At 51.6% G+C, this 26,563-nt stretch overlaps 4 protein-coding genes across 5 annotated transcripts in view; 2 read left to right on the top strand and 2 right to left on the bottom strand.

Annotated features, from left to right (window-relative positions):
- The window catches only part of DNAI4 (dynein axonemal intermediate chain 4), an 18,915-nt gene extending 14,691 nt beyond the window's left edge, over nt 1-4,224 (top strand). Inside the window, 4 exon segments of the mRNA XM_080601427.1 lie at nt 326-424; nt 1,094-1,320; nt 2,183-2,336; nt 4,087-4,224. Of these exon segments, the coding sequence (XP_080457553.1) occupies nt 326-424; nt 1,094-1,320; nt 2,183-2,336; nt 4,087-4,131 (525 nt within the window). The 3' untranslated portion in view covers nt 4,132-4,224.
- A 1,669-nt stretch (nt 4,225-5,893) lies between these two features.
- INSL5 (insulin like 5) lies at nt 5,894-9,749 on the top strand. Of its 2 annotated transcripts, XM_080601432.1 has the most exons (3): nt 5,894-5,967; nt 6,720-7,094; nt 8,418-9,749. In XM_080601432.1, the coding sequence occupies exons 1-3, from the start codon at nt 5,934-5,936 to the stop codon at nt 8,657-8,659; spliced, it is 651 nt and encodes a 216-aa protein (XP_080457558.1). In that variant the 5' UTR covers nt 5,894-5,933; the 3' UTR covers nt 8,660-9,749. The 2 variants fall into 2 exon arrangements, with proteins under 2 accessions (XP_080457558.1, XP_080457559.1); XM_080601433.1 differs by lacking the exon at nt 5,894-5,967 and having other exon boundaries at nt 6,730-7,094.
- Nucleotides 8,738-11,803, bottom strand: DYNLT5 (dynein light chain Tctex-type family member 5). Its single transcript, XM_080601434.1, has 3 exons — nt 11,618-11,803; nt 11,332-11,456; nt 8,738-10,294 (listed from the first exon to the last, which is right to left on the bottom strand). Exons 1-3 carry the CDS (start codon nt 11,760-11,762, stop codon nt 10,091-10,093), a joined length of 474 nt encoding a protein of 157 aa, XP_080457560.1. The 5' UTR covers nt 11,763-11,803; the 3' UTR covers nt 8,738-10,090.
- A 785-nt stretch (nt 11,804-12,588) lies between these two features.
- SGIP1 (SH3GL interacting endocytic adaptor 1) overlaps nt 12,589-26,563 on the bottom strand; it is a 53,402-nt gene continuing 39,427 nt past the window's right edge. The window contains 8 exon segments of the mRNA XM_080601374.1: nt 12,589-17,744; nt 17,968-18,132; nt 18,669-18,733; nt 19,009-19,211; nt 19,492-19,624; nt 20,056-20,211; nt 20,359-20,470; nt 24,571-24,630. Coding sequence (XP_080457500.1) covers nt 17,722-17,744; nt 17,968-18,132; nt 18,669-18,733; nt 19,009-19,211; nt 19,492-19,624; nt 20,056-20,211; nt 20,359-20,470; nt 24,571-24,630 — 917 coding nt within the window. The 3' untranslated portion in view covers nt 12,589-17,721.

Here is a 26,563-nt window from a genome sequence, read left to right on the forward strand (position 1 = left end):
TGGACTCTGATGTTTCTGCCTCTCCAAAAATGCTTACCAGTGCAATCCAGCTGATTTTGTGTGTGTGTGTGTGTGCACAGAGCATTTGAAGAATCCATGCATTCATCCACATGAATCACAGAAAAGCCAAGATTTTCAGGAGTCAAAAATCAGGCATCTATTCTGCATAGCACACATGCAGGCAGCCCAAACCACAACATCCTAGCAGCTCCACCTTAGTTCTTCAGAGGACTGTCACTGCCCAAACTCACCCAGTTCTGTACATATTTTTGGATAAGTGATAAGTAGGTTAATCCAACTTAGGTTATTTTTACTTTTATTTCAGGACACTAATTTTTATCTTGCTGGAACCGAAGAGGGTCTTATTCACAAGTGTTCTTGTTCATACGATCAGCAGTTTCTGGAGACATACAAAGGACATAAGGTGAGTGATGCATAGAAAAAAGTAATGAGAGCAGAAATGGCACTCAATAAAGTTTACCAATTTAATGGTTTCTTTGCTTTTATTTCCTAAACAAAACACCTGCAACAAAAGAAAACTAAACTTCTTTTCTTACGCAAGGAATGAGTTCCTGTAGCACGAAGTATCACAGTCTTACAGGATTACTTTCTACACTAGAAGCGTTTTTTAAAGTAATTTATTAAAGCTTGTACTATAAACTGTTTTAAAGCTTTAGTTCTGGCATTGTTTAAAGAGAACAGTCAGTGATTCGATTATCCTGGAAACCACAGTTAAATAGCTTACCTCTGAAAGAAAGATGCCAGAACTTTAACAGCACCTCCTATTTTTTACAAGTCTTTGCTTCAGCCAAAAAGCTGCCCTTTCAGCATCAGCTTCTCCTAACAACAAGTGAAGGGACAGAATCAGCTGAATGCTTTTGTTCCCAAGACCTCTCTTCTCTTATCACATCGGCTGAATCCTAATTTCCTATGGGTACACATAAAACAATGCTGGTTTTGCTGCTAAGGTCAGAGGACAGTTAGGGAGTTCCGTGAAAGGTCTGTGGGAAGAAAGCACTATTAAAAACCATCCTCTGAGGCTGTAGCTCTGGAGTAACATAAAGTTGTTTTTTGTTCCTTCCCAAACACCAAGGGTCCTGTGTACAAAGTCGCTTGGAATCCGTTCAGCACTGACATGTTCCTAAGCTGCTCTGCGGACTGGACCATTATGTTATGGCACCAGAACTCACAGATGCCCATTTTAACTTTCAGTTCCACCACTACTGTTGTTCATGACATTACGTGGTCTCCAAAATCAGTCTTTATATTCGCAGCAGCGAACGAAAGCAGAGTAGAAATTTGGGATCTCAGTGTCAGCATGTAAGTAACAACTTTTCTCAAAGAAGATTCTGAAACAACAGATTTACAGCACAGAGGCTAAACATTATTGCTTAATCAGTTTGTTATCAGATCATTACAAGTCCATGTCATTTGTTTTGCTTGCTTAGCTATTGATAGAAGCATTGCATTTTGAAATACTCATTTTGTAAAAACAAATGCTAGTTATCGGAGAATTTTAATTACAAGAGAAGAAGCTGGGTGCTTCCAAACTGATAAAGGGTAAAGTTGCTTTTCTGCTGCAAAAGTTATAGATTCTACCACATCTACAGCCAAAAGAAAAATAACAAAACCGAACTACTTCAGACCTTTTGTAATGATGAGAGATTGTCAGAAGTTTGGATACGTCTCATGTTTTCCCACTATTGCAAAGTAGCTGAGAATCACTCATATTTTATGTGAGTTTAGTTAATCTTAGTCAATCTGTGGTCTTGTACTACTGCTAGTATGAATTATTTAGTAATAATGACAGCATTAAGAAAGCAGTGGAGGGGGAAGCCCACTGAATCTTGTGTTAGCAAAAAGCAAATTATTCATATTGTAAGAATATTAACACATACACCGCCCGAATATTAGGCAACAGGACAGATTTTAGGCAACCAGGATATCTTAGTTAATAACAGCTGGAATTTTTGTTCTTGGTAGAGAACAAAGAAAACATTGCCTCACTTCTCTACCAGAACAAAAATCCCGGCCTCACTTCTTACTTTCGGAGTTAAGCTAGAAAATAAAAAGCAAAACGTGGCGTTTATCAGGCCTGCACTAGACTTTACATGATAACATACTCCAGGCAAATGCAATTTTACCTGTATCATCATCAATATCTGCCTTTCCTGTGTTGCAGCCTGGACCCCGTGATCACTCGCTTCGCCAACCCAGAAGCAAAATTCACATCTGTACTCTTTGCTAAGAACACTGACTGCCTTCTAGTAGGAGACAGTAGAGGAGAAGTCAGTGTGTTTGCGCTCCAGAACCTGGCTGCCTCCAGCAGTACTAAGGTATGATTCCCTAGGAACAGGCGGTGGTCCTCAGTGGCCTGCACATCTGGCTCTTCGTTCTTCAGAAAGGGATTTCTGTTAAAGAATCTAGTTGAAGATCTAGCTAGTAGATACTGAAATAGGTGGAATCGGATACAATCAGATGGCCAGATTAAAAATTGAGGTGGTTCCTGCTCTTCTGCATGCCACACTGACAGAAACTTCTCAAACCAGAAGGAGCGGGTAAGTCAACTTCAGACTTCAGGTTGCACTTGATTGCAAATGCAGAGGTTCCCCACATTTGGGTTCGGGAGGACACGTGGGGCAGGGCTGGAGGCCCGAGCTCCCCACTAAGGCAGGTAAGTGGCAGAGTGCCACCCCTGCTGCCGAGGCAGGAGCGACATGCCCTCTCCTGGCTGCCTGGAAGATAGTCTCACCTCATCGGTGTCAGCAAACCCACCGGCATTTTGGCTCTGTGATACCTTCATTGCTTTAGAAGCCACTACTTAACTAGCTAATCTCTTGAGCTTTTAGCCCCCACTGTCCTAGAGGGTCTCTCTCTCCAGCTTCCTTGCATTACAGTTAGGTTCCTTTCCCACCCTACTAGTGCAAATATTGGGCCAGCAATGGTGTGAGATCAGCTGTGAACCGCTTGTGGTCACTTTTGCTCCTACCAATTGACAGTAAGCATAAACCGGTGCTAATTTATATCAAAACTCCACTAGGCCCTCCTTGTATAACCCCTTGTACAAAATGCCATCCTGGGCACTGGAAGGACAGGCAGATCCCTCCTCCCATCATCTGCCTGCACATGGCCTGGAGCCCTGAACTGTGCTGCTTAATGAACTCAGCTCTCCCTTCATCCTTTCAGCTTTGAGCAAGGAGCTTTGCCTTGCTGGACTTGCATTCCCACTTTGTAAAATGGCACTGGTACTTTTAAAAATCACTTCTGAGTTATACAGTGCAAACACTAAATAATTTTGGGAGGATTAAAATGCTGGTGTTAATCTAACTTTCATTCTTAGGGAATTAAGAATTAGTAATTCATGATTACTAGCATTGCATTTAGAAGTTCTGGTAATTACTAGCAGCCTCATTTGCTAAGTACTGTAAACCGCAGAGCAAAAAGATACTTCCCTTAAAAACTGGAAGTGAGGCCACTGTTAACACAAAAATATTTGTTTGTTTTTCTCCCCTACAAGTTACCATGAAGCAGTCCAAGTCCTCTGAACATAAGTTTTCCAGTCAATAACAGTATAGGAATCATTTTCTGGGTATATCAGTGCTTAATTTCAGACTTGGGAGATGTGGCACAACTGGTGACTGAGTCACAGAGCCTCATTAGACAGGATTCTAATGAGCATGGATCCTCTCATTAGTACAACTAGTACTAAAGAAAGGTTATTATGGCATGGGCAATCACTTCTAAGTACAGCTACCATACATATATCAACTTGAAAATTATTTTGCTTTATAAACAAGATAGTATGTTTATGCCCCCTAAGTATGGTGCTACAAACGTGATCAAACAGGCCTGCCAAGAAGTGCTATTTTCAAGAAGCTCCATTAGAGGTGAACATAGTTTTAACAGCAGTCCAAAGAAGAATCAGCTAATATAATACAAACTACCTTAGCCTGCTTTCTGGATGTTCATTACACAAGCAATTGTTACCAGTTTGTAGATAGGAATTTGGGGTCACTGCATTTCTTATTCTGCAATTGTACTGCCACACAGCCTTTTTTGTTTTCCCTCTCACCTCTTGTTTTACAGGTTGATGCCTTAAGTGATGTAATCAGTCCCGCTCTAACTACTTAACAGTAGCTAAATGACACCCCTTCCCAGTTGGTAAACAGTAGGAAAGACTTCTGGTAGTATTATCATAAAGTGTTTATTGCTTTTAAATTCATTAAAATTTATGTTTGGAACCATATGGGTTGGAAATTTTAAATGGTGTAAATTTTCCCCAGGAATCCCCCCCTCATGTGATCAGGTTGTTGTATTAATACACAGAGGGCCTTCCCCTGTAACACAGATAAGGTAGTAGAAAGGCCTCCATTAAAGTATTTTCTCCTTGGGTTACTCAAAAAGCATAGATGCCCCAAATCCCCTCCTGTGCTGGCCACTCGTCAGGAAATAGAATACACCCTAAATCCAGACTCAAGTCCTAGAATACAGCCATGTGTAGCCCTTATCTTCCGTTGTGGTCTCAGATCTGTCTTGCCTGCCATCCCATAAACCACAGCTGAGGCTGAAAGCCAAGCTCTGAAAGGCATCAAGTGCTCCTGCCACCTGCAGATCGCCCCGCACCAGGCAGAAGTAGAGGCTGACTTTTTCACCCTGACGAATCTGAATAATGTAAAATCGCAGTTTGAATTCACTGCGTTCCACCCTGACGCTTTTCTCAAAGATCCTCACGCGAGACAGCGGCGTGGCCGTGGAGCAAAGGACTGACTCGAGCAGCGCTGGAAGCCAGATCTGTGCTTTTAGAAACGTCACCACCTCCCCCAGACCACCCCCAGCAGCGGGAGAGCCGAAAGCTGTTGGTGGGAACTGGTGAGGAAGTAGAAAAGCTGCAGCCTGCGCCGGGAGGTCAGGGTGCTTCCGCTGCAGCAACCGCTGCCGTCGGGCAGGGGCTGGGACAGGAACTCCAGTCAGCGTGGAGCACTCCAGCTCTCGGCAGTCTAGGCTGTCTTCTTGGGGGCAGAACAGAAGAATCTGAAACACAACACACATTCGTGCACACACACACACACACAGTGCCCAGTGGGCCACCAGCTGCACCATGGTGTCTTAGAGGATTTTCAGAGGCTGCTCGCACAAAATATGTAAAGTTTTTAAACATGAGTCATTAAGAACATGAGCTAGGTTATAGCCACAGAAGAGACCAGCACAGCAGAGATCCCTGTCACAAGGGCTCGGTGCAGTAAAGTGCTCTGCCTGTCAACTGGCAAAGGCAATAGCTGTCTGCTCCTGAGAGCATTATGTAGCGAGACATATATTTTATAGATACAGAACATTCAGACTCTCATTAGGCTCACAGTAAACGCCCAACATTTAAACACATCACTGAAGTTAAAGATCATTTGTGATGCATTAACATTCACTTCCTTCTGCAGCCTGCACATTACACAACCTGCATGCAAGCTTACCCTTGATGTGAAATGAATCTTCGTGCATTTCAAAGACATCCAGCCATTAAGGTGAATCATGTGTTAATCATTAGTTAATCATTATTACAAATTAGATCAAAATACACCATATATTTTTCATCAGTGCTCGTGACTACTTACTGATGCTACTGGTTAAAATAATAAAAAAAGCTTTCTGCCAAGGCTGTAACATATCGTAATTCACCCTGCACACTGTGTAAGCCACATAAGTGTAACATTATGGTGCTGGGAAACACTCGTGGTGCTAGGAAGTGCTATAGATCTCCAAAGTTCCTCATGTATTTTGTTCTCAAATATGGAAATTCTGACTCGTTTTTTTCTTTAAGGCATTTTATTGAAAGAATCTTTAATTGAAGTTCATGGCAACTGCAGCCAACAACATCCAGAACAACACCGAGCTCTGGACCCTGTAGCTGATGTGCCAGCTCCTGGTCCCAGAGCTGCTCCATGCTGCTTTCGTGCACCCACTTCTGCCTTTCAGGTGTTTATTGAAAGGAAAAGGATGGCCAGGACACTGCTCTGTAGCTATCAGTGCTTTGTTTAGAGCCATCGCCTGCTCTTTTCCATGTCTTTTGGACAGACGCAGACCGGTGCAGTGGGGCCATTTCACTGCCCCCGGGTATCTGCAAAGCAAGTACCTATGGATGCGAGGCATGGAGCAACTACATGGCTCTACTGCTTGTTCCAACAAGCTCACCATGCTCAAATACTCCACGTGCTGGAGGATCGTATCCTATCATTTAGCATGCTAGGAAGCATAGCGTTTGCAGGTCTGGATGGCTACACTGGCCACGAACACCCCTCGGGATGTGATTTTCTCCTGCCCAGGTGTCCTCCTGCACAGCAGGAGCGGCTGCCCCGCACCGCAGGCTCCTCTGAGGCGTGCGGCTGCCGCTTGGCCAGAGAACCAGGCAGGGGAAATGGAGAGGTGCACAACCGAGGATATCCCTGGGAGAAGTTAACTCCCTTTGCACTTGGGACCACTAACAGAAAAAGGCCCAGTGTCACTTAAACTGTGACAACACCTGGGCAACAGGCTGTGGAGGCACAGCTGTGTGGGAGACTCGCAGGGAGGAAACCCATTACCTACAGAACACGTAACGAACATTTTTGCAGAACATACACATTAACCGTATTGATCTAAGCCCATACCCTATGAAGGTGCTACGCTACACGTGTCCCTGTTTTAAAGCACTTAGATAGTCTTAAGATGTCTTTAATACCAAATCCCAGGGTGTACCCCAAAGCTCTTAAATCGCCACCAGAAACAAGCGATTAACTTGTTTGGGGCAAACATCGTCACCCTCAGAACGAGCCATTATCCAGCCGAGCGCACGGAGCAGCCGTATAAATGCGGGGATTTCAGCAGCGCTCCCCACCTCGGCCTCGCACACCGCCTCCTCCCTGCCCACACCGCCTCGCAGCGCCGCAGAATGAGGAGCACGCTGCTGGCCCTCGCCGCGCTCGCCCTCCTGGCTGCGGCACACCAAGCCCACGGGGAGGGAAACGCCGTGAAGCTCTGCGGGAGAGACTTTGTCAGAGCCATCGTTTTCACCTGCGGCGGCTCTCGGTGGAAAAGGGACTTGGCTGATTACCAATACCTGTTCGGTAAGTACTAATTAACGCATTATCACAGGGCTAGGTGTGCCTGACTTTGAGGGGATTCAGAAGAAGCAAGTTACCTGCAGGCTCTGTCTAAGGGCAGAACTAAGCCCTTGCCTTCTGCTGCCCTCCTAAAAAGATGAACAGCGTGGACTTTGCTTTGAGACAGCCAGTGTTGTGGTGCAGCTTCACATTTCTTGTTTCCTTGTTTTGCTTAGCTATTTTATTTGCTATTTTGCTCAATTAAAAAGATTCAGATCAAGATTTTCCAAGTCAACCTGAGGAACTATGAGTTAAGTCCAAGGTTATCACTGAACATTTCTATGCTATAACATTTTACAGGTCAGAGAAAAGTCTTGCTGCAGTCAATACAAGTTTCACCATTATCCTGGGTAGCAGGTACCTCTTTCCCCATCAAAGCCCAGAAACTTTATAAACAGCTTGAGGATATTAAAAGTCAGAATACAGAATATCAAATATATGCTCTGCAATTGAAGTATCTTCACGTGCTCTTGTATATATTTATTAGTACATTCTTAGGTAGAGACAGAAAATTCAGCCACTACATGCACTGCTCGAAATTTGTACTGTGACAGGTTAAAATAACTAGAAAAAAAAAAAAGAGTGAGGCAGATGACAGGAACAGAGGCTTCCTACATTTTCCATGCAATAACAACTGCCTCTTTTGAAAATTTTATGGTAGCAGCAGCTTTAAAAAGAAAAAGTGATCCCATCTGCAACGCCCTATCAGAAAGTATGGTAAAGGAGAAGAAAACACTGCTGCTGAATTCAGCGAGGTATCTTCTACAGCTTTATAACCTCCCCGTGGCAGTGCCTGGCTGTACGGTGGTGTTTAAAATGCACAAGAATTACAAGCATGGTTTAAGTGGGAACATCCAGGAACTATGTGTGTCTGATGTGTTAACACAGTAGCTGCATCTCAGGAAACCCACAAGAAGTTCTCGGTTAACATGCTCATCAAGTGCCACTGACACATCAAATCACTTTTATCCTCTGAAGCAAACGTATCAGTGTAAGACTGATTAGGCAACTGCTCCTGCAAAGAACACTCTTCAGTACAAATCCCTGAATTCCTGTTATTTTAACATGTTAATCACAGAACGTCTACCTCACATATTTATCTTAACACCATCCTGGTGAGAAGACAGTGATCCCATCCATCTCAGCTGTTACATCGGAAACGTGGCTAATACTTTCAGCTCTCTAACTGCAGCTTGGTCTGACTTTCCTTCTGGTAAAGATAAACATCTGTAATTGACTTGTGATTCCATGACTTCTAACGCTTAGCTTCTAATTTTTATGCAACAGAGAGTGAAAATCCCCTGCCCTTCTCTGAGGAGAACAACAGTTATGCAGATCCCTCGACATACACGGACAGGAGGCTGGGGACTGACAGCGAGGAAATCCTCAACATCAAGCCCAAGACAAAGCGAGACTTACAGCGCACCAGGAAAATGTCGATGCTGAGAAAGCGCGAAGTAGCCAAGTTGCTCACCACATCCTGCTGCAGCGTCGGCTGCAGCGAGAGAGATATAAGCTCGCTGTGCTAAAACGCAGCAGATGCTGATGAGGCTTGCTGCCATCCATAGCTTTCATGTATTAAAGTAATCATGACATAAACACAGTTATTTCACTTGTATTTTTTAATTAATTTGTTCTTTGGAGTACGCTAAGGAGTAAAGGCTGAATGGTAAATGCTGTAGTGCAAACCAGCTAATGGCTGCAACGGCAGCTCAGGTTGGTTCATCTACCTTCTACAAAGTATAGCGTTTTAATTTTTAAATGTTAAAATCATTACATTTTTAGACACGAGAACAATTTTTCTTTCCATCTAACTACTAGTCCAGCTTCATCTTTGCACATAAAATGTAGTAACATAAGCCATTTACCACAGGTGTTTTCTCTTACTTACAAAAATCCAACAGCCGATTTTGGACCTGGTATTAACTGTGAAATACAGGTAGCAAAAAGCCCATCTTCGGTAGTAGCAGACTAAAAACAATGCCATGCCAAATAATTCAGTGCAGAGCACCACACCATGAGGCCTCCAAGTCAGAACCCTGCCACAGCATGGGAACTGCTACAGCAGAAGAGACTATGATCAATTCAGCACTGATTCCCCTTAAAAAGGGCAGGTGCCATGATTTGTTTCCTATTGCAGCTGTTTCCAAGAAAGTCTACCCAAGTTAATTTGCACCCAGACTGATTGGAAATCTGCTTCTGAGCACAGAGATGTATGTCCCCTGCTATCTATAGGCAGGAATCAGCTGAGAAACCCAATTCAAATTTTTTGCTAGATTCAAGCACCTTAAATAAAAGGGGCCAGACATGTTGGGTGTATATACTCTAAACATGATATAATTTAAAGGCATTTATCATTTGATTTCAAATGCTGTGGGACAGTTATTCTCCAGGCACAGCTAACTGCCTTCTCTGCACACAGGGCTGCACTCAGGGCACAACCCACGTGCCCTGCATGAGCTGCTGCCCTCCTGCCACAGAGCTCCCGGGGCAGGAGGTTTGGAGGGACCCCTCCATCTCCCACGCAAGGTGTGCAGGGGACGTGGCTCCAGCATGTGCGTGGAGCCACTGCTGCAGAGCCAGGCACATGCTTAACTGCCTGAAAATGCCATTTAATGTGGACTATTTCAAAATGCTTTTGTTTTACTTTCAAAAAATTCCCGTGATTTCTCCTTGGGGATCATGTAGTCACTGTAAATTCAAGGAGAAAAAGTATTACAGGGATACGCTGTTCTGAAAGCAGTTAGAATCAGGTGCAAACCGGCATTTTACAGAGAATCACTTCCCAGAGAAAGCCCTGGGAAATACAATTACTACATCCACCACCAAAAACCTTACGGTAACCACGTTACAAAACAGGCTAGAGTTGCCTTGGTCCTTCACAACTGTTCTCAGAAACAGAAACAGGAAGAATTAGAGAGAATGTTAGTTTCTCCCACTGCTAAAACTCAACTACCTCATTATTCAAAATAGATAGCATAGACATTTGCAAGAGCAAACAGTGAAGTGTTTTTGAACACATACGACGAAAATGTGTCAGTCGCAGGATCCCACAGGCACCTGCTTCCGATCTGCATGCTCTGCTCATTCAGCTGCCCAATATGCGTAACCACAACGATCTTGTACCTGGGCACCAGAAGGTCTTTTACCCGAGCTTTGATAACCTGCACGAGAGAAGCACGGTTAGACTCAAATGGCGAGTTCTCTTCGCAGGGGATGCTCAGTGACTGGGTTTTCTGGGACACAGAAGCGCGAGCATTGCACTAGTGAGCCCTTGCAATAATCCTGATGACAATCTTTGAAACGCTGCATTTGAAACATCTACACAAATCACCCCAGCCCCACGGGCAGGTGGATGTGTGCCGCTGATGTCATTTCACAGGAGAACCAACACTTCCATCTGCTAAAGCAGGCACATCTTTCCGCCTGACTACAGAAATGTGAGCACGGATGTTAAGTGAGGAGTTACCTACCGTACGTGAGTGCCATCTTCCCACTGCACAGATCACCTTCCCATACGCATTCACACTTACCTGCTGAGTACGGAGGGAAAAGGTACCTCGGCCAGTACTACTTTTTCTAGGCCGACAAGCCCTCCTGGGCCAAATCAGCTGAAAAACTAAGAGCTCAGGACAGTCTTTTCTTGGCAGCATGTGCAGAAAGACTGGATTTAGCCAACAAGGAGTTTGCACGTGTCACTGCGCAGAATTAAGCCACTATAGTAACACAGGTACTACCAAGGACTTAGTTTGGAAAGGTCTGAAACACACTTCAAACTTACCAGTAGCATTTCTGGACAGGACAAGAATTTTCTTCTGAAACGTGTGTTTGGCCGGAGCCACTGCCGCTCAGACAACCCTCATCATCGAACTGTATCGATCTGCACCCGTTTCAGACCAACCCTTGGCGCATTTTGAGGGCCCCTCCAGCGTTTGCTTTACGCTGCTATTGACCCCGGATGGCGCCCACCACCCTTGCTCTGCCTGCAGTTACAAGTGAGAGGTGTGCTGCCGGAAAAAACCCAAAAACCTCGAGTTTTGACGCCGGGAGGTGAACGGATGCCTCGTTACCTACCAAGGGAGAACAACGCCTGCAAGACCACGCTGTGGGACCCCCCCTCCCTAACCTCCCCATGCCGTCGGCCGCCCCGGTGCCGCAGGAGGATGAAGCGGCCCACGAAGTGAATTTAAGTCGGGGGTACCTCGGCGATGGTCTTCGCCATCTCCCTGCACACGCCTGGCTCGTAGGGCTGCTCCTGCAGGTATCCCCGCAGCACGTCCTGCAGGATGGCATCCACCGCGCCCACCGGAAAGCGCTTGGCAGGACCTGTTTCACAGCGGGGGGACACGCACACACAAACACTGAAGCTCACCCCAAACCCCAATTTCCTGAGGAAAAACCCCACCGCCCTGAAGCCAGGGCAAGGTCCCCGCTGACACCCCCCCCCCCCCCCCCCCCCCAACCTCAGGCCCGGCCCCGGCCCCTACCCGTGAGGGGGCAGCCGCCGGCTCCGCCGCCCCGCTCCTCCCCGGCCCGCTGCGCCTCGCCCGGCCGGGAGGCGGTGCTGGGCCGGCGGGATGAGGCCGGGGGGCACCGGGGCTCCGTGCCCGAACCGCCCGGGCCGCGATGCATCCCCCCGGGGACGCTGAGGGGCCGGGAGGGCCTCGGCCAGCGCCGCCCCGCGGCCGGCGGCCGCGGGGCGGCGCTGGCCGAAGCCCTCCCGGCCCCTCAGCGTCCCCCCCCGTGTCCCCGGTCCCCTCATAATGTCGCCACAGCTTCCTTATTTCTCTTCGTGTCCCCGCAGCCCCTCATGGGCCACCCCTCCCCGGGTCTCTCCTTTGTTGACACGGCATCCCTTACAGCCGCCACACGTCCCTGTGAGCCCCTCAGGTCCTTTGTGCCTCTCTGTGTCCTCATGGTCTCCGTGTGTCCTTACGGCCCCCCTTCATGTGTCCCCAAAGCACTCCAGCAGGGTTCATCGGCCTCCATGGGTCTCATGGTCCTACATAACGGGTTCCCAAAGCCTCCCCCATTATCCCTATGGCACCAGTGGGTCCCCAGGGGTCCCCGTGGTCTTTACGGATCCACACGTGTGCCTGCAGCCCCCTTGGGTCCCCATGACCTCCACAGGTCCCCGCCGGTCACTTCGGTCCCCTCAGGTCTCTGTGGTCCCCGCAGGTCCCTAAGTCCCCGTGGCCTCCATGGCTCTTCCCATCCCTCACGTGCCCCCGCAGGCAAGGTCCCCACATGTCCCCACAGCCCCCGCGTGTCCCCACAAGCCCTAAATGTCCCCACAGGTCCCCACATGCCAACCCCAACCACCGCCCCGTGCCCCAGCTGGGGAGCTGCGCACAGCAGGGACACTGCGGGACGGCTTCCCCCGGGGAGCATGGCAGCCTCCACCCCTCCGCATGGCTCCTCCGGGTGCTCCTGCACGTGGAAGCAAAACGCACTCAAAGTAGTGTTTTCTGGTTTTTATTTTCAAGGAAAAAAAAAAAAAAATCACATTTAAATCGCAACTTAATTGGGTGTTTAATGTGGTTCTCATGTATAGAATTAATAAACTTTGTTCCGATGTGGGGGGTTTATTTGTTGCAATATTATGCATGGTAAATAATTGCATATTCAAGATTTTGTGAAATGGGTGATAGGGAGAATGGAGGAAAGACATTTATAAAAAACATTATTTACAAAAATGATATCCACATATTTGTATCCTAATCTATAAGGCAAGTAACATTTAAAATATGTTGTCTCATGATTATCTTCAACAAGTCAATACAACACATTCATATTACCAGTGGTCAAATACAAAGCTTTGCTGCAGTAGTCCATGTGCAACAAACCTGTACGTCTTTTACAGTTTTTCTCTGAGAACATTAGGTAAGCAGCAAAGTTTTCATCACAGACTAAGCAGTACCTAGGCCATCGTAGACTAAAGGTATAATATATCTCATTGCACGTTTAGGCAAGAAAGGCCAGCCATTCATTAACTTATTTAACTTAAATCTTAAAAATAGACCTGTGTATCTTAATCCACAAATATTTATAAACATTTTATACACGAGGGATTTTCATAAAATGATATAGCTTACACAGGGCGATACCCCGGGGAACCCAATTCGCTGCTGGGGCTCCCTTTGAGCCCCGAGGGGCTGCAGCAGCGGGGCGCAGCCCAGCCTCCCTTGTCCCCCCGCTGCCAGCCCGCCTGTGCAGGACCGGAGCTGCAAACCGAGACCTGACGCGATTCCCCTCTCAAACGGTGACTCAGTTTTGGGTAAGATTTGTGCCACCAAAGCGCCTGGCCAATTTCATTAGCCTTAGAGCATCCTGGACGTAGCTGGAGCTGGGAGAAAGGAGTGGGTTTCAGACACACCATGCATGGATTACAGGACCGAAATGCAGTGAGGCATTTCCCCGACAATTTGCTGCTTGTCAGGAAAGAGAGAGTTCTAACAGAGAAATAATATTCTAAACACCTGTTAAAACCTGCCGTATCTTATCGCATACTGCTCGGCCTGTAGTGAAGTCCTGCTTCTGCGCAAACCCTTGGGGAACATTGCCTCACCAACACCTGCGATTTTCAAGAAAATTGTCAGGCAGTCCCTCCTGAAATGCAAGGGGAGATCGTACAGGAGGTGTGGGCTATTTCTACAGGCCTTTTTCCCGCCCTGCAATGAAGTGAGAATTAAAATACATCATAAAAAAAATCATAAAACTTCCTAGCTCTACGAGAATTGCTTTCCTTGTAAATTTGTGAGAAAAGGAATAAGAATTCTGGCTATGAAATGAAGTCTTTGAGACAGAAATTTCTTACAGGGAAAGTATAATGTGACGATATTCCGTATTTCAGTCACGGTAAGCTTCAAAATTAGGATTTTTAACAAAGACATTTTCACATAAAGATGACGCCTTTGACAACAGAGGAATAGGGGAGAATCACTCCATATTCAGGGTATAGAACTGGCTTTCTCAAGCACGAGCTGAAATAGGTGCTACGTGTTCAGGGAGAGCACCATCAGCTCTATTAAGAAAAAAAGTCAAACGGAGATGGGTTCATCCGAGACACAGAATTGCAACATACGTCTGAGGGCATTTTCGGTAAAAAATGCTTGACCCTCGTCTTAGGTCATTTAAAAATACGACACCTTCTCGCGGTAGTCTGGCCATTTGGAAATGTTTCTGTTGCAAAAAGGTGAAGCCGTGGCTCCTGACGTGACACTCGTGCTGCAGGAGCCGCGGGAAGCACCACTGGGATGTTTGCCCTGAACCACCCGGGCCCCGGGAAAGGAGCACAAGCACGGCGCGTGGGGTCTCGCTGAGAAAATAACGGCCCCTGCAAGAGCAGGGCAAGTTGTCACTGGGCACTGAACGACTTCCCTAGGTCTCCCTGATCATGTTAAAAGGAAAGGCAGCTGGCTCTCACCTGCGGGCGTGCATGGCTTCAAAACGATGGGTGTAAGCAGCATTTTTCTCTGGTGCAGCCCAAAGGCCAGGCGAGAGGGACCCCGAGAGCACCCCGCTGCGACGCGTCCCGGTGCCTACAGCCAGGGAAAATGCTGCCCTGGGAGCCGGAGCTCACCTTAACGTTACAAGGGGCAATGGCTTTTTTTCTCACCTATGTTAAAAAACCCGCTATAATGGATAAATCCTGAAAGGGCGTGCTGAAGACAAAAAAGTAACGTAATTTAAATATCACATAACTGCGCTGACATCCTAAGAGCAGCCTGCACCGGGAGGAGCACGCAGTTGTGCAACTTCCTCGCTGCACGATTGCGCTCGGGACAAGGTTTTGCAAGGGAAGCCACACGCACCTAGCGAGAGCTCAGCACAGAGCCGGGACTTTGATGGCCAGCGGCCTTACAGCAAAAATAACCAGCAGCTACACAACAGGGGAGCGGTATTTAAGAACAAAAGTAAACGTCAAATGAAATCCTTTTGATTTGGTAATGTTTTCTAGTATTGAATGGTCTCCTAGTTATTAGATATTGTTCATGTAGAAAGTTGCTGTGGAGCTCCTCCTGCAAGGAGCACCCTCGGCTGGCTGTGAAACTTCAATACTTGCAGCAAACAGGAGAAGAAAAGTTGCAAAAAAAAAAAAGGACTTTCTGTTCCTTACATCTAAAGAGCCAAGTCTGCAGGTGCCTGTGGAGAAAAACACCCCGGCCCCATTTACAACACGATGAACCTGCAGGTGCCAGGACACGTGGCGAGAGGAGGCTGCGGACCCAGCACGAGGGAACAGGGCTCAAAGGGACCACGCTGAGGCCTTTCTGTGCATGCACCAAGCCTAGTGACTGTTTCAGTGCTTCCTTTTTTTAATCAAACAGGCTGAGTGCTGCCGAGGGAGGAGGGCCAGGCAAGGGCTAGAGCTCGGAGCGTCCCAGGTTTTGTTGACCTGTTTGTGTGCACGCTCCCAGCCCTAGAGGTGGTGCTGAGCTGCAGGAACCCAGGCGACGTACAGACCACGGACCCTCGCTGCCTTCCAGCTCCTGCCGGCCCGCCTGCCCTCTGCCTGCAGACACCCAGGTTTTCCTGCCTAAATGCGGAGGTGAAGCCTGCGGAGCTCAAGTGCCCTGGCTGTGATGGGGCTGGGGGCTCTTGCCACCACTACAGAGGCTGGAATTGATGATAAATGTCCCTACGTACACCCTCATTTGCTGCTCTGAGTTTAAGTCTGATACATTGCAGGCTGCTCCCCATAACCTTTCTTCTGCTTACACCTCCCGAAAGCCAGGGGAAGGAGCCAAGCAGGCTCCTGCGCATCAGATGTAGAAATACAACTGCTCTGTTCCCTCCCTGAGCATGGCACTGCTGGGGAGGGCAGAAAAGTGTCTGCTGCCGTGCTTGTACGGCATGCGGGAAGGGAAATACCCCGGCTAATAAACGTCCCTGCTCTGCTCTCTGCTCAGACACCAGCCAGGCAGGAAAACCAGGCTGTCAGCGCAGAGCAGCATCTCCTTGCGAAGCAGCCTGGGCCGGGGAGCAGAGACACCGTTCAATGCTCCCAAAAAACCACCAAGTGAACTGAAAAGCTATGCGAAACACTGGCAAAAACAGCAGGAAGGAAAACTGCCCCAAACTGCTGGGTTTGGCCCCAGCATCGCCGGCGGCGGGGGCCCACGCGTGCGCAGGGAATGGGGCACACGGCCAAGACGGGTGCTGAGCCCCAGCACGCGCCTGGAAAAAGGGACCTGGTCTGTGGGACAGCACGGGTGGGACGAACTTGGGAGCTCTGGGTTATTTGGTTTGGTTTTCTTTTGTTTGTTTCTTTAAAAAGCATCTAAAAACCGAATGCTAATGTAAACACCTTGTCTTTCGAATGAAATATAAAGTAAAATATCTATGTTCTGGTAATATTTACATTATAAAATCCTTATTTTCAGGACTATGACATAGATCTCTCCTGGAAGCGTGAGTTTATAACAATCGTACACAGCATGAACCAATTATGCGGAAACTGATTCTTAGATTTTTGCCCTACGTCCCTATGGCTGAAGGGGGTGGGCTGCACAGCTGATGCATATTTCCATTTCGGAGGGAAAATAAGTAACCGGGCTGAGTGCTCCATCTGGCAGTACCGGCGAGTTTGCTCTCAAAAACTTGTGCTTTACCTTCTGGGTTTGCGCTTCTCGTGAGCGTGCACACAAACCACCTTCCTACCACACACATCCCGACCTAGAGCCACCTCAGGATGGAAACGTCTCCAGGCCACGCGAATGCTGATCCCAGTGCCAGGTGCTTTTGGCAGGGTGAGGCTCGGGCTGCGTGACTTTTTCAATATTTGTATATTAATATACATATTTTGCCTGCCTAATTGGTAAAATGGAAGGGCACAGGGGCTGCACGTCTTCAGATCCCTGACATCGGACCTGTGGGGCTCGGGGAACACGGGCTTGCTCCCGGAGCTGTCTGGCAATGGAGATTTGAAGTAAATGCTCTGTACAGAAGTGGCGTTTTCCCTTCTTTCTGCTGGGAGGCTGCACGAGGAGCCTCCACGTTCACGGAAATGTGGTTCTGGAGTTCGACCAGCTAAACCCGAAGGTCGAGCTTTTTATTCATCTCCGTCAGAGATACGAAGGACTGAAGAAAAAGTAAACCAGCACGTCGGCTCTGCTTAGCTCTCTTGTTTTGAGGCACCCCCTTTATAACAGCTATCAGTATTGTATTTAAATCGTATATATTGACAAAATGTAATCTACCTCTGTAAGCATTGTGCCATTCAACAGTACTACTATTAAATTTATATACCACAGTTTAAATTACATCCATTTCATGAATGGTAAAATGCTAAAACTCAAGTGTCTAACTGCCAAAATACAGCCTTACTGGAATGAGTACAATTTACAAATACAATAATTACATTTTAAAACCATTAACAATGTTACATCTAGAAGTAAATACTGTAGGACTGGTCAAGACGGTGTTTTCCGAGGAAAAAAAACGCTGAAAGTTGTTGACACTTCCAACAGAAATGTCCCGAGTGCAGGATTTAGTTCATTTTCCTTAAACTGCAATTAAAACCCGTTCCACGCAGAGCAGTCCTTGGTTATTTTCCGTGTTATTTTCCACAGACTTGCATAAGCTTCCTTCAGTTATCGGCCAAGTATTTACCTGGAAACGGGACCAGAAGTGAGCCGCCCGCCCCGGGGCGCAGCGGGGCGCGAGCAGCGGGCGCTGCCCGTGCACAGCCAGAGAGCCAGAGCTGCACCTGCAGACACCGCACCCCCGTGCGGGTCCCACGGGGGGGATATTTGGGGGATTTCACAGGGCGTTTCACGCCAGGGAGCTTCTGCCCTCCTGCCGCCCCGCGGGAGAGCCGCCGGCTGGCACCTACCTGCCGCGAACCTCTTCTTGATGAGGGAGAAGCGGTAGCCGGCGCCGACGAGCTCGATGTCGCAGCTGGAGAGCGTGCTGCCCTCGCTGGTGAACTGCACGGCCAGCGGGGCCGGGGCGCTCGGCCCCTCCGACAGCTGGAAGCGGGCCAGCAGAGAGCCCACGCCTGCGGGTGGAAAGTCCCGCACGAGTCCCTTAGGGGCCCGCAGGGCCACGCCGCGCGCCCCGCCGACGGGTTGGCACGCGCTGCCCGCTCCCACGGGTGCACCCCGGCTGGCAGCAGCCCCCAGGAGGGGGCAGGAGGCGAACCCCCTCGTCCTGCCGGCAGGTTTGTACTTTTCGGACACCCTAGCATGGGACACGCGCATGAAGCACACGTGAGAAGTGACCCACGGGTTGCTGTAGCCCCCCCAGTGGGATGCAACACAAATGCAGGGAGGGCTGAGGGAGCGAGGGGCTTGGAGAGCAGCCGAACCCGCGCCCTGCGAGGTAACGCCCTCCGTGATGCCAAGCTCTGGCTGGCAGAGCCACGTCAGGGACATGTCCCGGATTTTCAAGGCTCTTTGTGGGGTTTTCAACAGCATCGTCCTCAGCCAGTGCTGGCAGGGGTTGCTTTGTCTGGACTTGGGCGCAGACAAGAGAAAGAGGCCAAGGGCTGAGTGCAGCATTCGTCACTAACAACATGCACGTTTGTGGGATTACCTCCATTTTCTGACTTCTGAGAGATATCGGGGATCTTCCACAATATCCTCTGCTGTTCAGCGTTCCTGCAAGCAGAGGAAGAAGAGCGTTTCTGTAGGAACCAAGTCGCTCCCGAGGCCGCATCTGAAGGCTGCTAAAAGCCACGTGCGCCGGGCCCCAGTGCCGCTCGGCGGAGCTGTGCCTTCGGGAGCGAGGCCCCGGGCCTGCCCTGAGCAGAAAACACCGTGCCCCTTTGCAGAGCAGAGCTACGTGCCCCGTCCTACGGGACGAGGACGGGATTCGGTCCCGGCACCCCCCAGCCCCCCCGGCACCCACGGCACCCGTCGCAGAGGGCTCCTACCAGACAGCGGGCGGAAGCACGGCTTGCAGCTTGGTTACTCCTCCGTCGACGGGGACGAGGAACTGGACGTTGTTTAGAGCTACCGGTGTGGTCATTGCCTCTGTATTGTATTTGTAGTCAATGCGGAGGTCAGTGCTTGCAGGTTCACACCGCCAGCTCACTGCAAGGTTTAATGGAGTAGACTGAATACCCTGGGCAGATACCTTCCAAAATGACAGAAAAAACATTTAGTTTCCGTAGGGGTGAAGGGAGAAATCCCATTTTACAGACGCAGCGATTGCAATGTGTTTCAGAGGAGGCAACGCCTTGCATTCACACCGCAAGTGCGCACGGGGCTCAAAATCTATCGACACACGGAGGGGATCCCAGGACAGCACGCCCCCACCTCCTGCTACCTTCATGCTGCACTAGGGTACACCGCCCCTCGCGCCGACAGGCCAAGCACACGTTTTTGGCAGAATTTGGCATGGGCAGAAGCCGTACCTGGTACTTGAGCATGTCCACATTGTAATAGGTGGCTTGCGGTTTCTGTTCCGATACCTTCTTTAGGTGCGTCATCAGGTTTGGCATGTTGACCCAGAACTCCTTCGTGCTGGCGTCGCTCTGCGCACTGTCACTGCGAGCAATTAACGGAATTAATTATAATTAGGGGGGGTTAACCCTTTCCGTAAGCCGCCTCCACAGCAGGACACAGCCGTCCATAGGCTGTGGCCAGGTTTAATCCCGTGCTTACAGAAACACCGCGTCCCCCCCTGTGCATCTCTGCCTGTGCTCAGGTGCCTCAGGGCAGGCACCGCAGAAGCATTTTGTGAGCAGAAAATGAGCAAACCCCAGGAAAGGGCTTGTTCCTCTCTGCTGCCTGGCAAAGGGGCTGCGCTCAGAGCAAAAACTCTGGCCAATATTTAGGGGCTGAGAGTCTCCTCCCCAAAACCTGCCCAGGCCCTGGGGAGGACAGAGACTTCCAGCACGTGTTTTTACGAGCGCCCTGCTCTCGCGGAAAGCCGCCGTGCCCTGCCTGGGTGTAAGAGCCGGCGGTGTGGGACCTACCAGCAGAGGAGCTGGGGGTTTGGCAGGACGTGCTCCAGCCGGTTGTAGTTCAGCACGCGGAAGGTGAGCACCGCCGGAGCGGGGTTGTTGGCAAAGTGCCGGGTGATGCCCGCCGGGAACGACAGCACCATCTCCCCCGTGATCTTCACGATGCACCTGCAGCGCCGGGCACAGAGACCCGGGGGAGGAAAAGGGGGGGCTCGAAATGCAGCACGGGGGGGACGGCGAGGTGACAGCCCCCCCCTTCCCAGCCGGGACCCCCCTCCCTGGACAGGCACCCAGGGGCCCCTGGTCGGCACCTACTTGCTGGGGTCGGCCCCTTTGAAGTACGCGTTGACGGTTTCGGTGAAGGCGGCGGCGACGGGCAGGGTGTCCTGCGCCCCCATGGTGAGCGGGCTGGGGCCCCGCGAGGAGCCTGCAACAGAGCAAAGCTTCCGCTCGCTGGGGCAGGGGGGGCACCGCTCCCACCCCGCTGCACCGCTCAGAACCGAGCCCCGCACGGGGCTTTGGGGGCAGATATTTAAAAAAAATCCCCCAGGCTTTGGACGAAGCTTTAACGCCATTACGTGATTATTTCCCCCACACACCCCGAAATGAGCAAAGAAAACAGATGGGCAGGAGCACAGGGCACCGGCAGCCCCGCACGGCGGGCAGTGCAGGGTGGGTTGGGCATTTTGAGGGTCCTGGCCCCCCCCCGGAGGGGCTGGGAAGTTTGGTTCCCCATTCACAAGGGAGCGGGATGCTCGCTGCCTTTTCCCTGCAGCAGGCGCTGCTTTCCAGGCTAGACCCTGATGCAAAGGGCGCTGCCCGAATCCTGCCCGCAGGACCCCCGTGCACGTCCCTCTCCTTGCATGCATCCACACGAGATGCTGCCGCCCGCCCTGCATGCCTGGAAACCCCATGTGTGGCTCCACAGGCTGCAAAGCCATCAAGGCTGCAACATGCCGTGGTGGGTTGCAGAAGGGGCATCGGTGTGAGGGGCTGCCCAAAACCCTGAGGCGTGCCGGCAACCCCACCATCACCGAGGGCAGCGCAAACACGAGCTACCAGCATGCAGAGTGCTTGTTTCTGCCCCAAAACATCAGCCCCAGGGGAGCTTCTGGTCCCCTACTCGTGGTCCAACACGCCCAGCTCGGGTGCACCACCATGCCCCGGGCTGAGCCTTTGGGACCAGAGCATGTCCCCAGGAGGTGGCGGGGAGCGGGTGCTGCCCACGAACCGCAGCCCTGCCGGCTCCAGCGTGCCCCCAGCGAATTTCTGCAATGCACCATCCTGCAACGCTTTTTAAAATATCACTGCCTGTACATTAGCTAAACGCAGGGGTTGTTTTGCCCCCCAGAATACATTGTAAGTAATGGAAAAGGGCAAAATGGGCTGATTCAGAGTGGTTTCACTCGCAGCATGCTCCCATGCAAGCTCCCAGCGCAGGCTGCAGGCACGGCCGTGCGGCGACCCTCGCCAAGACGCCAAGCGAGCGGGCTGCTGCGAGCTCATGCTTTCCTCGGAAGGCTGTCCTCGGCAATAATCCCCTCTTCTCCACCTGCTGCTCCCCTGCTGTCAGGGTGTGTGTGTGTGTTTGCTGGCTGCTGGCCCTGCCTTGCGGCTTGGCTCTGTGGCACTGCGGGTGCCCTGCGAGTCAGGCACGGGGTTTGGGTAGGGAAGTCAGGGTTCACACAGTCCCCTGGGAGAAGCACCCCTGCCAGCTAAATTACACTCTGGGCTTTGACAGATTAATTGTGAAAGAACACGGCACCGCAGCCGACGATCCCGCACGCCCTACAAAGACCCCAGGGCAGGCAGCGCGTTACCGCACGGAGCCAGCGCTGCTCCCTCCCCGCGGCACGGGTCAGCCCTCTCCAGTGCCGGCATTTTCCTTTCAGAGGTCTAACGCAGCATGGAAGGGTGTTAAAAATTAATGTAGCCGCACATCTCCCTCTTGGTCATACATCTTAAAAGACCCAGGAGAATACATTATTTCAGCCCTGGCCTGGAAGAAATGATGCTCAGCGAGTGCCAGCGCGCCCGGCACGTCCATCACGCACAGAAACCCCCCTAACAAGCACTGCTAGACGTGTTCACGTCCCAAGCACACCATTTGCCTTCAGTTCATTTTTTTTTTTCCTCTTGGAAAAAAGGTGATGAGCTGAGCAGGGACAGCTTACGCCAGCGGAGGCCTCACCGACCCGCGAGGAAGCAAATCACCACGTCCCCAAACCCGGCTCTGCGCCAACCGCACGCGTCCTGGCCCCGGCATGGAGCGAGGGGGCTCTCTGCACCCGTACAGAAACACCCGGGGGTCAAAACCACCCCGACCGCTGCAGGAACCAGGGCGAAGGCTTTGGGAGGTGCTGGAGGTGCCGCCCAGCACCACATTTCAGCAGGGGAGGCAGGAGGAAGGTTTCGGGCAGGCAGCTGCCTTGCCGTGTAGTTGTGATTTTGGGGGAGAGGAAAAAAAGAAATCCCCCTGAATATGCACATGCCACCTGCAAAGCGAAGGAGGCAGCAAAAAGAGGATTTGAGGAGTGAAAGGTCCAGCTGCTGTGGGTCAGGCAAACACGTGTAGGGGCTCGGTGGGGTGAGCAGGGCTGGGTGCCAACGGGGCGAAAGGAGGGGGCAACCCCGGGTCCATCTGGGCAGGAGCAACGGGAAAAACCTCCCGAGAAATCCTGTGGCTGCAACTGGCATGCAGGGCTCTCAGCCCCCTCCACCCTTCCCCAGGAAAACCCCTGTATTATTCTAACGAGTTCAGAGCCTAACCATTTTTGTTTCTTTTTTTAACACGAAGTTTTAATTCAAAAAGAGAAGTACATATCTCTCCACTCTAAGCCCTAATATTCTTTCCCAGCAGCTTGCGAGACAGTTCTAGTTTAAGCACGTGCTGTGCTTTTTGGTTACTGCTTCAGGAGTCGCTTTTAGAAACATTTCATTTTGGCAAAACATCCCGGTAACACAGAATAAATCCACCTTTGGGGCTCGGGGCACAGGCGCCAGCAGGTGCTGGGTTCATTTGCCGTTATCTGTTGGGAACGTGGCACCTGAGCCCGTGATTTTTGGCCTGAAAACAGCCAGACCCCTGAGCGCTGGGTGCCTTTTACAGAAACGTGACATTTCCCTTACTTTTCCCTGCACAAAGGTGGGGAATAGAGGCGGTGGCATGAAGCCACCACGAGCGGCCCTCACGCAAGGAAACGCAGCTCTTCTGGGGTGTCCAGAGGAGCATCACCAGCGCCGCATCACAGCGTTTTGAGCAAAAATTACCCCATGGTCCACTTTGATCATAGCAAAAAACCAAACCAAACAAACCCAACCTACAGAAACACTGCCACAACGAACTGCAGAAATCCAGATACACCAGCCAAAAAAAAAAACAGGTTCAAAACCATTCATACGTAAACCCACAGGCGAACCTGCCACGTGCTCGCAGGGCCGCGTGCCCGACCGAGCGAGGAGGAGGAGGGAGCGCCGTGGGGACGTGCAGGCTCAAAGGCGGCTGCTGCGTGCCCTGTCCTGCCTCGTTCCATCCTCCCTGAGCCCCAGAAGAGCTCCCGCTGCATGGACAGACAGATGGACCCTGGGGACAGGAGCCCAGGGAGGGCTTAGCTGGAAAATGCAAAACTCAACCAAGCGTCGGAAGGAAAGGGCCCAGCAGCAGAAGGGAAAGGCGAGGCCGAGGGGAAGGAGCTGAGCCCTCGCCAACGCTGCCTGCACGTGCCCGTGCTCAGCCCCTTTGGCAGCGGTGTGACGGCCACGGGAACGCCGCCCCCTTCCCCGTGCCACCACGTCCCCTCCGTGTGGCCACAGCAGGAGCCCGGCAGCAGCCTGCTCCAGAGTCCTGCTCCCGTGCGCTCGTTTCTGTGTGCTGGGGCACATTTAATGAACCACGGAGCTCAAAGGCAACTGAATCGATGTGATGAGCCAAAATAAATAAATAAATAAATAAATAAATAAAAAATAAAGAATTGCTGTCGGTTTGTGAGCATTTCTAAACACCTGGCCTTGTCCTGGACTCGTCCGAATTTACCGCCTGGTGAAGCCCTGCTGGCAAGGCGGGCAGCAAGCGATTCGGGATGGCTTCGCCCCGCCGGGTCTCTGCGGGCGCAAGGCCATGCCGAGGGGCAGGCGGGGACCCCGCTGCAGGGCCTGGGGGCTGCGGGGCCGGGCGGTGGTGGGATGCCCCGTGTCACAGCCCGACGGGGAGCCCAGCCCCGCAGCCCCCGCACCCTGCAGCCGGCAGCGACGCCGAGCTCCCCGGGGGGCTCCGTGCCCACGGGGTCCTGGGTGGCTGGCGAGGGCGCGGGAGGTTTCAGAGCACTTGGCGTTCAGCCCAGGTCTCAGAATTTTTTTTAATTTTTTTTTTTTCCCAAAATAAATAAGATGAATGGCAGAAATCGAACCCAAACGGTGGCAGCTGGCCGCAGCACCTCGCAGCCACCCGGGCTGGAGCCTTCGGAGGAGCCCGGGGGAGCGAGCGGGAGCGGGGGGCGAGCGGAAGGCGGCGTGCTGTGCGCTACTTACCTTCGAAAGTCAAATAAAACTTTCCTCTGTCAAACCAAACGAGGGAAGGCTGTTCATTCTCTGTGTGGCCGGGAGTTGAAGCGGGATGGGGAAGGTTCAGGAGAGGGAGAGAGAAGGACACAGAGTGAGTCACGGAGCAGGACATTCGTCTCGCTACGGGGCGGGGAGCGGCGCCGCAAGCCGAGCGTGCAGGGCAGGGAGCGGGCGCAGGCACTCTGGGTTTTGCTCGGAAAACAGAAAGCAGGAAGCAAAGCTATGGAAGCCCAGATGGAAGGGAATTTTTGCCCACTTAAAAACGATTTTTTTTTTTTGGTTTTCTCTTTTCTGTCTACGGGTGGAGTGGACGAGGCTCCCCGGCCCACGGTCCCAGGGACGTCACCAGGGGCTCGCTTCCAGCCACAGTGCCGGGGGCAGCGCGTGCAGCAAAACGCAGGTGTGTGTGCGTGCATTTTGGGACACACCACTTCTGCAGAACCACATGTACGCAGGGCAGGAGATGCCTAACTGGGATTTTCCCATTTTCACCAGTTACCTGCGCTCACACCACCCAAAAACCACTGGAGAAGGATCAGCGCTTGGCACCGGGTGCTGCTGCAACAACCCTTCACTTCTGAATTTAGGAGGCGATGGCGTGGCACCTCTTGGTGCTGTCTGTCACCGAGAAGCCACCGGCGTGCCCACTTTTAGGCCGGATTCCCCCAAAGCGCACCCGCAGGCGTCTGACGGCGCCTTGCCGAGGTGGGCAGCGTGCCACCGAGAGCACCCTCTCCTGATGACGCGGGCAGAAGACACGCAACAAAGAGCAAAAAAAAAAAAAGAATGCGAAAACGAGTCCCCAGCGAAATCAAGCAGCGCGTCTGTCCACAAGAACACACGGAGAAGAATTTTAACGAGAAAAATAATTGCAGGCTCGCTGGCACAGACATAACAGCGCCTTTCTCCGCAGTCAATGACCGCACATGCAGCCCCGACGGAAGCACACCAGCACAGCACGAGGGACACGTAAACGAGGCGACAGCTCCGAGCGCGCCGGGACGAACTCTGCCGGTTTTGCCCCTACAAAAGGGGAGGCCGGGAGCGTGGTGCTGGCCGTGGGCATCCCGGGGGGGAGCCATAGGGCCACTGGGCCCCCGACCCGCTGCCGTGCACTGCCTGCCCTCCTGCCCACGCAGCCCCTATTCTGCCTCCTGGCTTCTCCTTATCTTTTTCCTCTTTCTGCGTGAAGAAATCATAAATGCAAACACTGCCTCCTCCGCCGTGGAGCAAGGGGAGCGTTGCACCGGTGCTCGCCCGGCACCGGTCACCCTGGGGACACGGGGTGCTGGGGTGCCCCGGGGCTGCTCATGGGGCTCGGGGCTGGGGCACCCGCTCTGCACTGCCACCGCTTTTCCCTGGCCATGCAGCAGGCGCAGAACAAGCCGTTACAAAACACGGAGAGGCGGCTCTGCTCACAAAAATAAAAAAGGGAAAACACGTACATTTAAAAGCGAGTGCCTGACCGGCTTATTTCAGGCTCACCCTATGGGAAAATCCACCCAAGCCCTGGCAGGGCAGGGGCTGCCGGCCTCACGCACAGCCTGAATTTCACAGCACCGTCTCCAGGCTTCCTTAAGCCCCTTACCCTGCCCTCAGCCCGGCTCTGCACTCCACCACCGCCTCCGTCCTCCCACCACAGCCTCCGTCCCCCCACACTCCCCGCAGCGGCCGTGCCCACCGCCGGGTCCCCTAGGACCCACGGCCAGCACCCCGGGCACACGGGCTGCTGGCAGCGTGCTATCCGAGCAGCATGCTGTAACGGGGACCGACGGACACAGAACGGAGAAACACCCGCGGCACCTCCAGGGTGAAGCAGCCGCGGGACGGAGACGCAGCTGGGAGGCTCCAGCCTCCCTCGGGGCTGCGGTGCCGCCGTCCCCAACAGCCTCGTATGGGGGTGTCCCATGGGAGCACCTCACTCCATGGCCCAGCACGTACAGACCAGAGCAAATCTGCT

This window comes from Anser brachyrhynchus, assembly GCF_964034855.1.
Source record: "Anser brachyrhynchus genome assembly, chromosome: 8".
Lineage (NCBI taxonomy): Eukaryota > Metazoa > Chordata > Aves > Anseriformes > Anatidae > Anser > Anser brachyrhynchus.

Excerpts from the sequence above, each read along its gene's own strand:
- DYNLT5 (XM_080601434.1), bottom strand. The coding sequence starts at position 11,762 with ATGCATCGCGGCCCGGGCGGTTCGGGCACGGAGCCCCGGTGCCCCCCG. Across the intron at positions 11,457-11,617 it reads CGGCGGCTGCCCCCTCACGG|GTCCTGCCAAGCGCTTTCCG; the intron begins GTAGGGGCCGGG and ends GCTGTGAAACAG. Across the intron at positions 10,295-11,331 it reads TGGCGAAGACCATCGCCGAG|GTTATCAAAGCTCGGGTAAA; the intron begins GTACCCCCGACT and ends TCTCTCGTGCAG.
- INSL5 (XM_080601432.1), top strand. The coding sequence starts at position 5,934 with ATGCTGCTTTCGTGCACCCACTTCTGCCTTTCAG. Across the intron at positions 5,968-6,719 it reads CACCCACTTCTGCCTTTCAG|GGTGTACCCCAAAGCTCTTA; the intron begins GTGTTTATTGAA and ends ACCAAATCCCAG. Across the intron at positions 7,095-8,417 it reads TGATTACCAATACCTGTTCG|AGAGTGAAAATCCCCTGCCC; the intron begins GTAAGTACTAAT and ends TTTATGCAACAG.